Source organism: Anguilla rostrata, chromosome 14 (assembly GCF_018555375.3).
Source record: "Anguilla rostrata isolate EN2019 chromosome 14, ASM1855537v3, whole genome shotgun sequence".
NCBI classification, from domain to species: Eukaryota; Metazoa; Chordata; class Actinopteri; order Anguilliformes; family Anguillidae; genus Anguilla; species Anguilla rostrata.
Window position 1 is genome coordinate 21,630,882 of NC_057946.1, and position 13,447 is coordinate 21,644,328.

The following is a 13,447-nucleotide window of genomic DNA, read 5'->3' on the forward strand; positions in this document are numbered from 1 at the left end:
ATGAGAATGCTAATTATCCAAAAATAGATGCATGGTTGAAAATGAGCATCTGAAGATTGGATTGGGTTGCATGACTTTGAGCCTTGAAGCCTTACAGAAGCTTTTGGTTTGATCAACTGTGTCATTTCCCCAGTCCTGCCACGAATGGAACGCACAAATTCTATTTCATGTCTTTTTTTATTTCTTTTTTTTTTTTTTGCACCCCGTCACAGACACCCTTCCATGTGCTCCGATTCCTTTGAATTCCACATGAAAAACAAATGTAGTAACAAGAAACAGATTGGAGGCTTAGTTTGGATCTCCACATCCGCACATTATTCTGTCTTCTGGTCTGGAGAAACATTAAAAAAACGACGAAGGAAATAAATATTATTAAGTGCAAAGGTTTACGTGCGAGGCTTTCATGTGTGCTATTTATTACAGAACGTGACCAGAGAAGAAGAGGCAAAGCCTAACATGTGCTTCTCAAGAGAAGGGGAGTAGGAAAGGGAGGAAATCTAAACACACACGTGCTGTACATGCAGTCATGTTTTTGAAAGGTTGCAAAATGCTCCCAAAACTCAGCTGAAAATTAATCTGTATAAACTCGCTTTCAATTTAAAAAAAATTTTTTTTTTTAGATTAGGGTATAGAAATACACAAATTATGTATTTATTTGTTCATTCATTTATTTATTTTCGAAGCGCAGTCCGCTACTACCAGTGTAAGGCTAAAGATAACTCCTGGCTAATCCCAGCATTTGACAGCATTTTAACGACAGGAATAGCAGCCCTTCTGCTTCACAGAAATAAATTGGCATTGGTATAAAAAGATTCTCAGGATATGAAATTGAGTGCAACAAAAAGGCCTTTGAAAGCTAACCTCTCCTCCCAAGCTTTCATTTGATGAAACTGATTTGCTGGTACATATGCTTGAAATTACCCAGGGAAATGTATTGGGCAGGCACAGTACTGCCTTTGCCACTTAGCCTCTAATGGTGTAGCGCTGTGACGCGAGTCGGGGTTTTGTGGCTTCCGTTTCCGCTGTTTTTGGGTTTCGGGCCCCCCGCTCAAAGGGCCGATGACCGCGGGGCCCGCGCGGCGGAAGGGGCCGGCGCTCGGGGGGCGTGGCGGGCGGGTTAAACCCCAGCGCTGATTGGTCCTGACAGCGGCCCGTGTTCAGTCGCACACTAACCTGCTTGTGATGCGTAAAGTTCCCATCTGGGAAGGCGACTGGGGGGGCTGGTGAGGGGGGGTGGGGTAAGTGTGAGGGGGGGTGGGGTGTTGGGAAGAGATGGCTGTGGAGCGTGTCACAAAGCGAGCGAGATCTCTTCCCTCGCCCTGGTTCAGCCTCTCCACCCTCCACACCCAGCCGTGAACACCAGGCCGCACTTATGCCTGTAACGACTAAACCATCTCAACCTCACACGTTAAAACTGACATTGAGTAAATGACACAATAATCGGTATGAAACCCCTCACACAAGAATTGTTCAATAATTATAAAATCTGAAACTATTATGCTAGTTAAATACATTGTATACTTTCTAAAACAACCTTCCAACATTTAAAAAATAACATCTAAGCAGTCATTGCTGTTTACAAAGGATGTGGAGATTGTGACAGAGAGCACATAAACGGAATAGACTGACAGGTGTACACCACAGTATATATATATTGCAGCTGATAAAATAGCAGTGTTTCTGCTAGCATATTGCTGCTGCTCTGAGTGTGATCCGGTCCTTTCATGGGACGGGGGGGTCGCCCCGCCGCGCTGTCATTCGGCGATATTGCCCCGTACGCACCATAGATATTCTGCGCCGTTTGTGCTCAGGAGACTCCCATTCCGGGCTTAATCAGAGCCTCCGGATAAGGGGTGAAGCGCACTGGCTTTTTTGACAGTGCTATTCCTCAGATGAGCCATATGAGCCCTTTGGGGGTGCGGCTGCGCTCCCCACAAAAAATAAAGGCGCAAAGCCCGGTGCATTTATCAGTGGGTGTGCTTTATCACCTCCGGGACATGTACTGAGCACTTTACCTGAGCCTCTTTCTTATTTCCTGAGTGTAAGGTACAGCGGTACAGCTGTGTGCTCTGATGGTTCTTATATTGAAGCACTGGCCTGTACTGTATATTAACAGCTCAAGTGGAGTTTATTCTTATGACTGGAACACTAATGCCTGTCTTTTTGAGAGAGGGAGAGCAGCCTGTTGTTTGTTGAGCGGTGCCAGTTTCCTCCTCTGCACAGCCATGCCCATCTCAGCCTGAGCTGCTGTAGCACACTGGTGGTGTGAGCTAAGGGAAGACCTGTAGCGTCCTAGCCCAGCGAGTCTCTCTGTACAGTGGACTTCAGCTTAAACTGAACGTGCCTCACCCTTTCCTCAGTCAGAGGCCTTTTTATGACTTGTGACTTCCTTTAATGGGTATTATATCATACGTAATCCCTGCGTAAAACTATACAGCGTCATTTAAACGCTTGCAAACTTGCACGGTTGCTTACTCAAAATATTAAGGTTTACTATGTCGCAAAATGCTCATGTTTATGTGCCCTTGCGTTTAAATTGCAATAAATGGAAGTAGATTTGCGAGAATGTGGTTATGTATGTAGCATGCAGTAAAATGTAATCAGTCTGCACAAATCTCCCATGTTATTGTAGCCCTGAACAGTTCATGTTTTACGTGACACGCGAGCACTTATGAGCTGTTCAGATGAATGCATGTAAGGGGGGGGGCGGAGGGGGAGGGGCTAGCCTCACGTACCGCACTGTGCTTTATTAGTCTGTGCCTACTGGGTAATGCTGTAAATTGGTATGCCAGATCTGTGGGCTGCTTTTATGCACTTATAATGCAGTTGTTTTCTCTTCTGAGCTCTCCTTTAACCTTTCTTTTCATCAGGAGTGTAGACACGCTTGCTCCAGGCTTTTGAATAAATACAGCTGGAAAATGGTGGGAATTGATAAGCTGCAGTCGCTGTAAATTTATGCTGATTTTTGGGCTTTTGGCATCGAACGTGCGAAGAGCTCTCTGCAAGGGGTAACCTTGCGTCTGAGGCCCAGGTGGGCGGGGTTTACAGCCGTAAGGAGGCGTGGCCTCGGCCATTCCTTCATTAGCCAGCCTCACACTTGTGGGAGCGTGAATAATGCGCTCCAATGCCAAATATGCGACAGCTGGAGGAGCTGGATATTGGCCACGGGGTGCGGAGTGTGGGGGGAGGGGGGAGGGGATGACCTGGGGCTGGGGGGGGAGGGGAGGGGGGAGCAGGGGGGCCTGAGCAGAGGGTAGAGGTGCTGAAGGAAATGAGGAGCGCCTCTGTTCACCAGACCCTTCCGCTCTGCCTGTGTCTCAGTGAACAGGGCGGCGAGCGGCGCGGGGAGCAGCTCTCAGACTGGCGACGCCCTGGGCAAGGCCCTGGCATCGGTGAGTCGCCCCGTCCCCACGCACCCACAGCCCCACTCTCCAGTCCCTACAGCCCCACCCACCGAGTTCCCACACACCCCCACAGCCCCACCCTCCAGTCTCTACAGCCCCACCCACAAGTCCCTACACACCTGCCCACCAAGTCCCCACACACCCTGCCTACCGAGTACTCACTCACCCCATAGCTCCACTCACCGAGTCCCCACACACCTGCAGGCCCACCCACCGAGTCCCTACAGCCCTACTCACAGCCACGCCCAGGGGGGTCCCCACACACCCCCACAGCCCCGCACACGCACCCAGTTGCCCCACCCACCAAGTCCTCGCTCACCCCGTAGTCCCATTCACTGAGTCCCTGCAGCCCAACCCACTGAGTCCCCACACACCCCACAGCCCCACCAACCAATCCGCTTGCACATGCATACTCACACTGACCGGACAACATGGAGCAATTCACTTCACTTTTTGTTTTATCTCACATCTGCCCTTTACACTTAGAGTAGTTCACATCTCAGACTGCGTTGTAGTTTGGGAACAGGATCCAGAGTTTTTTGTTAGATTTCACAGGGGAAAAATTATAATACGTGCTCTTAGTATTTTTGCATTAGAAAACGTACAAGCTGCTTCATGTGATTACTTGTGTGTAGGATTTGAATTTAGTTTCTTTTGTATAAACATTCAATAAAAAATAAAATATTTTGCTAATTTGGTCAAGTGTTCGACTTCGTATTACTGATTGGTATTACAGAGGAGTGTTTTGCGATAAGCGCTTTAATTGAAGTGCGATTAAATGCATTTTCTGCAAACGAAGGTTAAAATCCTTGGTAAATAATTAGCTCAGAGCTGAACATTAATGCAGTGAGAATATTGCAGTGTGACAAGCAGACCGAGTTAAGATACTGTTCCCGTTGATGTCAGCAGTTCTGTGGGCTCCAAAAGGAAATACTGTGACAGAACACAACACACACACGCTCACACATATGCACACATACACACACACGCATGCAGGCATGCACGCACTCAAAATCACAAGCATTGCAAGTTGATTTTTCTTCATAGCTGATTTCCCTTTTTGTTCTGCAGGAATAGTTTTGGGTTTTGTGTTTATCGGTGGCGGCTGGTTTCTTGTTTCAGATCTATTCTCCCGATCACACGAACAACAGCTTCTCGTCCAACCCGTCGACCCCCGTCGGATCGCCCCCCTCGCTGACAGGTACAAGCCCACAGTGGGAGCAGCTGGCCTGCTCCATTTCAGTGTGATCTCTCTGCCTTCTGCTGACCAGTCAGGGCCTGTTTTTTAAAAAAGTCAAATGCATATATAAGCAGTTCACTTCACCAGTATCTGGAGCTTTAAATTCACAGTGAGGTCTCGGGTAGACGTCTGTTTTAAGAGCTTATTTTAAATATAATCTGAGTGAAGGAGACTCCTTAGCCATGCCAATCATGTGATGCCAGTGGGCCTTGTAGGGCGGAGCCTGTTGGGTGCCTGCTGACACAGGCTCTCAATCACTGCCTAAGATGAACCAGTCAGTCCTTTCCTTTTGCTCTCTACAACAAAGCCCTTTGCTCGGTCTTAGCCTATGAGAGCGCTCGATGACTCCACCAATTAAGTTTCTCAGGACGCCTCACTCACCCCCCTTTCTGAAGAGCGGCCCAGACAGTCCTTTCACCTGGTCGCCTTCGACAGCTCCGGCTTCCTCCAGACACTCGTAATGGCGGAACAAAGGATGCCTTGAAGGCGTCTGAAGGCACCTGAACTCCTGGGAGAGAGGCTCAGCTGTTCACACGAACGGAGCCCAGAGCCCGCGGGCAGGACGGCCCAAGATGGCCGACTGTAGCGGTGCCAAGATTCCATATGCTTCTTATCAGATCTCAGAGGGACTGCTGCACCGAGACGCGTCTCCCAGCTGAACGCCTTTTTCCCCACTGAGGGGCCCCGAACTGCACCCAACAAAACATCTCTCGAAAAACAATCCCCCAGCATTGCCCTGGAGTGCGGCTTCTTTTTATTTTTTTTTAATTTTTCTCCTTTTTTCTTTCTTTTTCTTTTTTTTACTTTCCCAGCTACTCACGAGCCAGGGATGCAAATTTTCTCTCTGCTCCTTAAAGTGAAAAATGAGTTTCTCTTAATCACCATGTAAAATTCTGTGCTAATTGTCCCAGCTACGTGGCATTTGATATTTCATACGTATTGACTGATAGTCTTAATTACAAACGCACTTCACCAAATAATTTAAAACCAGCGCGCGGGATGTGATGTAGTATTATGAAGTGCATTATTAAACTTGCCAGGAACATAATTTGTATTAATCATTGTGTTAAAGTTATTAGACTTTACAAATGAAAATGAAGCTTATTAAAGCGGACAATTTCAAATTGATATTTAACGTTAAATTTACAGAGCCGGCCCGTTTTTTTTCTTTCTTTAATACGTAATTTAATAATTTTGTTGCTGATAACGCATTGACTTTATTTGCACATGAATGTGGAGGTAATTATTTGCTAATTAGCATATGGAAATGAGCCTCAATAATAAAAATGGGTTACCAAAATGTGAGTATACATAAAAGAGGACAATAAAAACAACTTAATTAGATCTAATATGCATAATGGAGGAATCCGCCGCCCTTAAACAGGCGGGTCAGGCCGGGAGAAAAGGAGTAATGAATGAACATGCTTTTGTTACGCCGTTCCTTTAATTGCTTGTGTAATTCTGCCTGCTTTAAACAGGGCTTCATCTTAACAAGGGGGTCTTGGTAGCGGTTACACAGCGCTTTACCTAATCAAACAAATAAGGGGGTCATTAGCATAACATAGCAGCAGCCTATCGACGGCCATTGTTCCTTACCTGCCCCATTGTGCCCCCCACCACCCCCACCCCTCCATCGCCCCCCTCCCCCCCCCGACTCCGGTTTGCGTTTCGGCGAAGATGAGAGGGTGCGCTTTCGTACCAGCTAACGACGGGGCCGTGGTCGTGGCGAGCCGCGGCGATCGGGGACGGGCCAGACAAAAGCGTGCAGACAAAAGCCAAGGCTGGAGAGGAAGGGCTGTTTGTTTAGCGGCCGCAGATTAAGAAGCAGATCCGGGCCCCAGCGCCCCAGCGCCCGAGCGCCCGTCCACCTGAGCCCGGGGGCCGCCCGCCTTTGTGCAGCACTTGATCCCCGCGAGCGCGCGGCGCTCTTTATTCATCCGTATCTTTTATTTTCGGTTTGTTTCGTTTTTGGGCTTTATGTGTCCGATACCTTTTTTTTTGCCTTGCGACAGCAGAATTATGACTTCAGTCACAATCTTACGAGCTCATTTACTGTACAGCAGTGGCTAAAGAAGCAGCGTGTACACATGTCTGAAAAGGCCCTGTCTGTACACTAGCGAGAGTTTCACTGTGGTATGGAATACCTCCTGGGACAGGAAGTCATGTGATGCACATTCTGTGAAGCTGTCCTCCACTGACGTCAGTGCAGCGTGTCCATCCTCCTCCCTGTGTATGCTCGCTTCCTCAGGACAGCGGGTCCCTCCCGCTCACCCTCTTCCTGTCCCTCCCGCTCACCCTCTTCCTGTCCCTCCCGCTCACCCTCTTCCTGTCCCTCCCGCTCACCCTCTTCCTGTGGTCTTTCAGCGGCGAGCACGGCGGTGTGGTCCCGGAACGGAGGACAAGGGCCGTCCTCGCCCAACTACGAGGCCCCGCTGCACTCCCTGGTAAGGACCCCACGTTTCGGAGTCTTCGCTTTAAGTTCCTGCACACACAGGGAGCCTGTTCTTTCTTATTATATTTATGTGTGCATGCTGGGTTTTTAAATTAAATGGAGATGCAAAGAAAGGTTCTGTGCACTAAAGACGATACGTAGTCTCATCTAAAGGGCAGCCATCATTCATGAGGTGCCAGAACATCTTCCTGTGGTGACCATTTACCCCCGCCTCCCCCCCAGCAAAGCCGCATCGAGGACCGCCTGGAGCGGCTGGACGACGCCATCCACGTGCTGCGGAGCCACGCCGTGGGGCCCTCCACCGGCATGCCCAGCGGGCACAGCGACATGCACAGCATCATCGGGGCATCGCACAACGGCGCCATGGGAGGCCTCAGCTCCGGCTACGGCACCGGGCTGCTCTCCGCCAACAGACACTCCATCATGGTAAGCCTGCCCACCAGGGGCACAGCTGGGTCACCCGGGTGAGAGGGGAGGAGGGTCGCAAGTCGGGTCACTGGTCTTCAGTCCAGCTCAGCGTCTTCATTCTCATGGTGTAGTCGAGGTATCTCTACTGGTGGTTAGCTCAACAGGCTAATGAAGAGTCTCATATTATAATGGCCTTAAATGGAGCTCAGGTCTATGGAGCTAGATGAGTAATCCACTGCTAGCACAGAATTTCACCTCAGGCAGAGGACACATGACATTTAGCCCTGATGACCTCACTCTGGCGTGCCAGACGCTAATCGGTCACATAATTGAAGGGTAACCGTAAAAGCTGCAGGACTCCAGACCTCAGGACACCGGCCTGTGAGGCCAGAGCAGTGGGGGCTTCACGGGGGACCCAGGGCTGTCAGACATTAGGAAGCGATTAATGAGGCCGCCTTCTCCCCTCAAATGCACGAGAGTTCTGAAACCACAGGGCACGTTTTGGACACTGCTTAGAATGAGAACGGGCGAAATTTGAGCGCTTGAGTTACCAGTCTCGATCCGATCTTTGTTTAAAAGAAGAAAAGAATGAGGAGAAAATGGAAAAATAATTACCACTGAGTACAGTTTTATGAGTGAAGTGAAAGGGCACCCAGTGAGAAGATACTGTATGTCATTAGCCTCCCAGTTTTGTCTTTGTTTTATTCTGTGCTCTTTTGCTCAGTCTGTACGAGTGACCGGGGTGTGTTAGCTCACCTGCTGAGCGTGCCCGGCGCTGTCCTTCAGCGTTTGATTGGGGGATGAACAGGCTCCTGTTCCTGACTGAGAGCGGGAGACAGGGCCACAGGCCGCTGGTCTCAGACTGCAGGGGGGTAAAGCAGAGGCAGTGTGATTCACGAGGCTTGACCGCCACCACATGCTCCTCCAGCGGGTCCCAGGGGACCGGGCGACATGTTGATGCAGTCGAAGCGAGACTCCAGTCTGAAGCTCAAGGAACGGGGGCACTGGGCGTATTGGGGGGGGGGGGGCGGGGGTTTAGTATGTGTCCCGGTGTGTTCACTGTTGCACCAGACACTTGTTACACGCGTGTGCTGGTTTCAGCCTATCGGCTGCGAGAGAGGAGGGAGGAAAGGCAGCGAAGGGGCAGCCAGCTCACAGCGCCAGCAGCAGGCCTGAAGATTAAAAATGAAAAAATGAAAAAAAGGAAATGTCATTTGTGTTTGGTCAGTCTCAACTCCAGCCACTGACCGCTTGATATATTCCACACTCCTCAAAGGGAAGGGGGGGGGGGGGGGCAGCAACACGTCAAAACATCAAGGAAGATGCTGGTAATCTTTTCCATATTTAAGGGTGTTTTTTTTATACATGAAACAAGCCGTAAAGTTCCAGCCAGCCGCGGAGAATAAAGGAGCGGACGGAGGGAGGGAGGGAGGGAGGGAGGGAGGGAGGGAGGGAGAGGGAAAGGAAACACATGGATGAGTGCTGGAGGCTGGGCTATCATCACATACACACACACTCACGCACAAACACACGTGTGCACGCACACTCACTTACACGCACCGCTCCATCCTCAATGATACTCACCCTTACACACTCACTCTTACACACTCACTCTTACTCACCCTTACACACTCACCCTAACACACTCACTCTTACACACTCACTCTTACTCACCCTTACACACTCACTTGTACACACTCGCTCTTACACACTCACCCTTACACACTCACTCGTACACACTCGCTCTTACACACTCACCCTTACACACTCACGCTTTCAAATGTGCGGTCCTCGGGCGGAGTCACAGTGTCGTCCCGGTCGCTCACGGCAACCAGGCACAGAAGGGGTCTCAAACATGCAGCTCCTCAGTCAATGTGGTGTGAGCGGTTACACAGTCTCACACACACACTGCTGTGCTGTGAGCACTGAGCAGTTACACAGTCTCACACACACACACACTGCTGTGAGCACTGAGCAGTTGCACAGTCTCACACACACACACACTGCTGTGAGCACTGAGCAGTTACACAGTCTCACACACACACACACACTGCTGTGAGCACTGAGCAGTTACACAGTCTCACACACACACTGCTGTGCTGTGAGCACTGAGCAGTTACACAGTCTCACACACACACACACACACTGCTGTGAGCACTGAGCGGTTACACAGTCTCACACACACACACACACTGCTGTGCTGTGAGCACTGAGCAGTTACACAGTCTCACACACACACACACACAGGCACTGCTGTGAGCACTGAGCAGTTACACAGTCTCACACACACACACACTGCTGTGCTGTGAGCACTGAGCTGTTACACAGTCTCACACACACACACACACTGCTGTGAGCACTGAGCAGTTACACAGTCTCACACACACACACACACTGCTGTGCTGTGAGCACTGAGCAGTTACACAGTCTCACACACACACACACTGCTGTGCTGTGAGCACTGAGCAGTTACACAGTCTCACACACACACACACTGCTGTGCTGTGAGCACTGAGCAGTTACACAGTCTCACACACACACACACACACACACACACTGCTGTGCTGTGAGCACTGAGCAGTTGCACAGTCTTCCTCGGCTTCCTCTTTCCGTCCGGCCCCTTGCGACTCTGGTCTGGCCGGTCGGCTTTGTGAAGCACAGACTCAAAGCAGCGACGCTGAGTTCAAAGGCACCTTTCCCTCGGTCAGAATGGCCCATTCATGCTGGTCCGTGGCCAGGCTTTGTAGTCTTATGGTACCAGCTTGTGCTATGAAAACAGCCCTTCCCCATCAATACCGTTTGGCCATAATATTTCTGGTCCAACACATGATTTTATTTATTTTTGCAGATTAGAGGGCTGGTCATTGCATGTTTTCCGGAGTTAATGAGGGCGTTTCCTTTGAATGAAGGGCCATTGCGGTGTACTTGCGGGCAGTTTCGGGGCAGCTGCTTGGGTAATTGATTACAGCCAGCCGGGTAATTTATTACGGCAGAAGTGGCGGCCCGTGAGCAGGGCCCGGGGTCTCTGGTTTTTTGCTCAATGTGTCAGAGCTCCCCTTTGGTGGCTGGGCTTCATTTATGTACCTACTGCAAAAGCCCCTCTGCTTCAGAAGGTCTTTAGAAGATGAAAGCACACGGGCAGGTTTCTCTGTGTGTGAAAATCTGTGTGTAAGAATGTGATTGGGTGTGCGCACAGTAGAATTGTGTGTGTGTGTGTGTGTGTGTGTTTGGGCGTATGTGTGTTTGCATGTGTTTATGTGTGAATGTGCATATTTGCATGTTAGAATGTTTGTGTGTGTGAGTGCATGCGTGTGTGCTTGTTTGTGAATGTGCATATCTGCATGTTAGAATGATTCTGTGTGTGTGTGTGTGTGTGTGTGTGCGTGGGCGCAGGGCGAGCAAGTCAGTGTGTGTTGGGTGCAGGGGGAGCGGGTCGGTGTGTGTTGGGTGCAGGGGGATCGGGTCGGTGTGTTGGGCTCAGGGGAAGCGGGTCGGTGTGTGTTGGGCGCAGGGGGAGCAAGTCAGTGTGTGTTGGGTGCAGGGGGAGCGGGTCGGTGTGTGTTGGGTGCGGGGGGAGCGGGTCGGTATGTTGGGCTCAGGAAGCAGATCGGTGTGTGTTGGGCTCAGGGGGAGCTGGTCGGTGTGTGTTGGGCTCAGGGGGAGCAGGTCGGTGTGTTGGGCTCAGGGGGAGCGGGTCGGTGTGTGTTGGGTGCAGGGGGAGGGTCGGTGTTGTTGGGTGCAGGGGGAGCGGGTCGGTGTGTGTTGGGCTCAGGGGGAGCGGGTCGGTGTGTGTTGGGTGCAGGGGGAGCGGGTCGGTGTGTGTTGGGTGCGGGGGGAGCGGGTCGGTGTGTGTTGGGTGCAGGGGGAGCGGGGTCGGTGTGTGTTGGGTGCAGGGGGAGGGGTCGGGTTGGCGGGGGGTGGTGTGTGGTGGTCAGGGGGAGCAGGTCGGTGTGTGTTGGGGCAGGGGAGCGGGTCGGTTGTGTTGGGTGCAGGGGGAGCAGGTCGGTGTGTGTTGGGCAGGGGGAGCGGGTCGGTGTGTGTTGGTGCAGGGGGGGGTCGGTGTGTGTGGGCTGCAGGGGGAGCAGGTCGGTGTGTGTTGGGTGCAGGGGGAGCTGGTCGGTGTGTGTTGGGCGCAGGGGGAGCGGGTCGGTGTGTGTTGGGCGCAGGGGGAGCTGGTCGGTGTGTGTTGGGCTCAGGGGGAGCGGGTCGGTGTGTGTTGGGTGCAGGGGGAGCGGGTCGGTGTGTTGGGCGCAGGGGGAGCGGGTCGGTGTGTGTTGGGTGGTCGGTTTTGGGCTCAGGGGAGCGGGTCGGTGTTGGTGTGTTGTGGCGCGGGGAGCGGTCGGTGTGTGTTGGGTGCGGGAGCAGGTCGTGTGTGTTGGGCTCAGGGGGAGCAGGTCGGTGTGTGTTGGGCGCAGGGGAGCGGGTCGGTGTGTGTGTGGGTGCGGGGGAGCGGTCGGTGTGTGTTGGGTCAGGGGAGCTGGTCGGTGTGTGTTGGGCGCAGGGGAGCGGGTCGGTGTGTGTTGGGTCAGGGGGAGCGGTTGGTGTGTTGGGCTCAGGGGGAGCGTCGTGTGGTTGTCGGTGTGTGTTGGGCGCAGGGGGAGCGGGTCGGTGTGTGTTGGGTGCAGGGGGAGCAGGTCGGTGTGTGTTGGGCTCAGGGGGAGCGGGTCGGTGTGTGTTGGGTCGGTGTGTAAGCCGAGCACATTCCTCTCTGTCGGTACTGTGCCGCGATTCCCCGCAGGCTTCTTCAGATCACGCTGCCTAATTCACATTCAGCCATCTGTTACTCGCGTTGCTGATTGACTCACCCCAACCCCCCACAAAAACACTGCCATTTTGGACAACCGCTGAATACTGACTCACTGACTTTTTTTCCATTATCCGGATAAAGCAGAAAAATGTTAGTGAGGTAATGTATTTTTCGAGAACTATTTTAAACTCTTCCGTTTGCTTTCCTTGTCAAGGTTGTTTGGGATCCCTCAGCCGATGTTCCCCACTGAAATCTTAAGTCTGAATGGCATTACCTGAGCTTTCCAAAATGAGGTCTGTGTGAGCAAAGTGTAACAAATCGTTGAATGCCCTTTCGTTTGTACACCCATGAATTTATTTCCGGCTGTAGCAATGGTGTGTAGTTTGTGTATTCCAGGTGTATGCACAAAATTGTAGATATCACTTGTGGAAATTTCCATTGGTAGAACATAGTTAGTATGAAAAGATCTGTGTATTACATTTCCAAAAAAAAAAAAAAATCTGAAGCATGAAATCCCTTAAGATACCGTAAGACAGTGCACATCACTGGTTTGCTTATAATAATTAAGGAAAAATTTCCAAAATATATTCACGCATTTTTTAAAGCACAAGTCATGTGGACATGCATGGAAGAAGTAAATCACGTGAAGTATGCCTAGTGTTAAATTTGTCTTTCAAAAAAATAAATAAGAAAAGCAAGGGGATATTTGTTGAGCGCAGCTATTGGTTGGAAGTGGTCACCTGATGGAAATCCGCGGGGCAATAATGGCACTCGGCACTCCACCCCCCAGACCCCAGAAGAGATCCCCTGGAGGAGCAGCTGGATCGTGTTTGGAAAACTGATTTGTTACAAGCCCGAAGTCAGGGGATGGGAAACTGAGGTCATTTGGAAAGCAGGTGCTCCCATGATGTGCCGAGAGAGAGTGTTTGGAAGGAGGACGGGGGGTTGGGGGTTTGGGGGGGGAGGGGGCTAGGTCAGTGGTTTTTCAGTGCAAGTTTGAAAAGAAAAAGCAGCTGGCCCCCCTCCGCCTCCTCGACGTTTAGAACATTCCACTTGTACTTTGGAGGATGTGCAGTGTAATTTAGAACAGCATGTGAGCCACAGCTTTCTGCGTCTTAAAGCTCTCTGCTAATGCGCGCTCTTCCCAATGTAACGATTTAGAGACACGCTCACACACACACACACACACACCCCAC

General features: G+C 51.2%; 1 protein-coding gene across 19 annotated transcripts in view; it reads left to right on the forward strand.

The window, feature by feature from the left end:
- The window catches only part of LOC135239741 (transcription factor 4-like), a 170,201-nt gene that overhangs the window by 134,883 nt on the left and 21,871 nt on the right, over positions 1 to 13,447 (forward strand). For all 19 annotated transcript variants that reach the window (XM_064308629.1, XM_064308638.1, XM_064308631.1 and 16 more), the window contains 4 exons: positions 3,322 to 3,392; positions 4,527 to 4,605; positions 7,009 to 7,088; positions 7,319 to 7,522. In XM_064308629.1, coding sequence (XP_064164699.1) covers positions 3,322 to 3,392; positions 4,527 to 4,605; positions 7,009 to 7,088; positions 7,319 to 7,522 — 434 coding nt within the window. The remainder of the gene's footprint in view (positions 1 to 3,321; positions 3,393 to 4,526; positions 4,606 to 7,008; positions 7,089 to 7,318; positions 7,523 to 13,447) is intronic.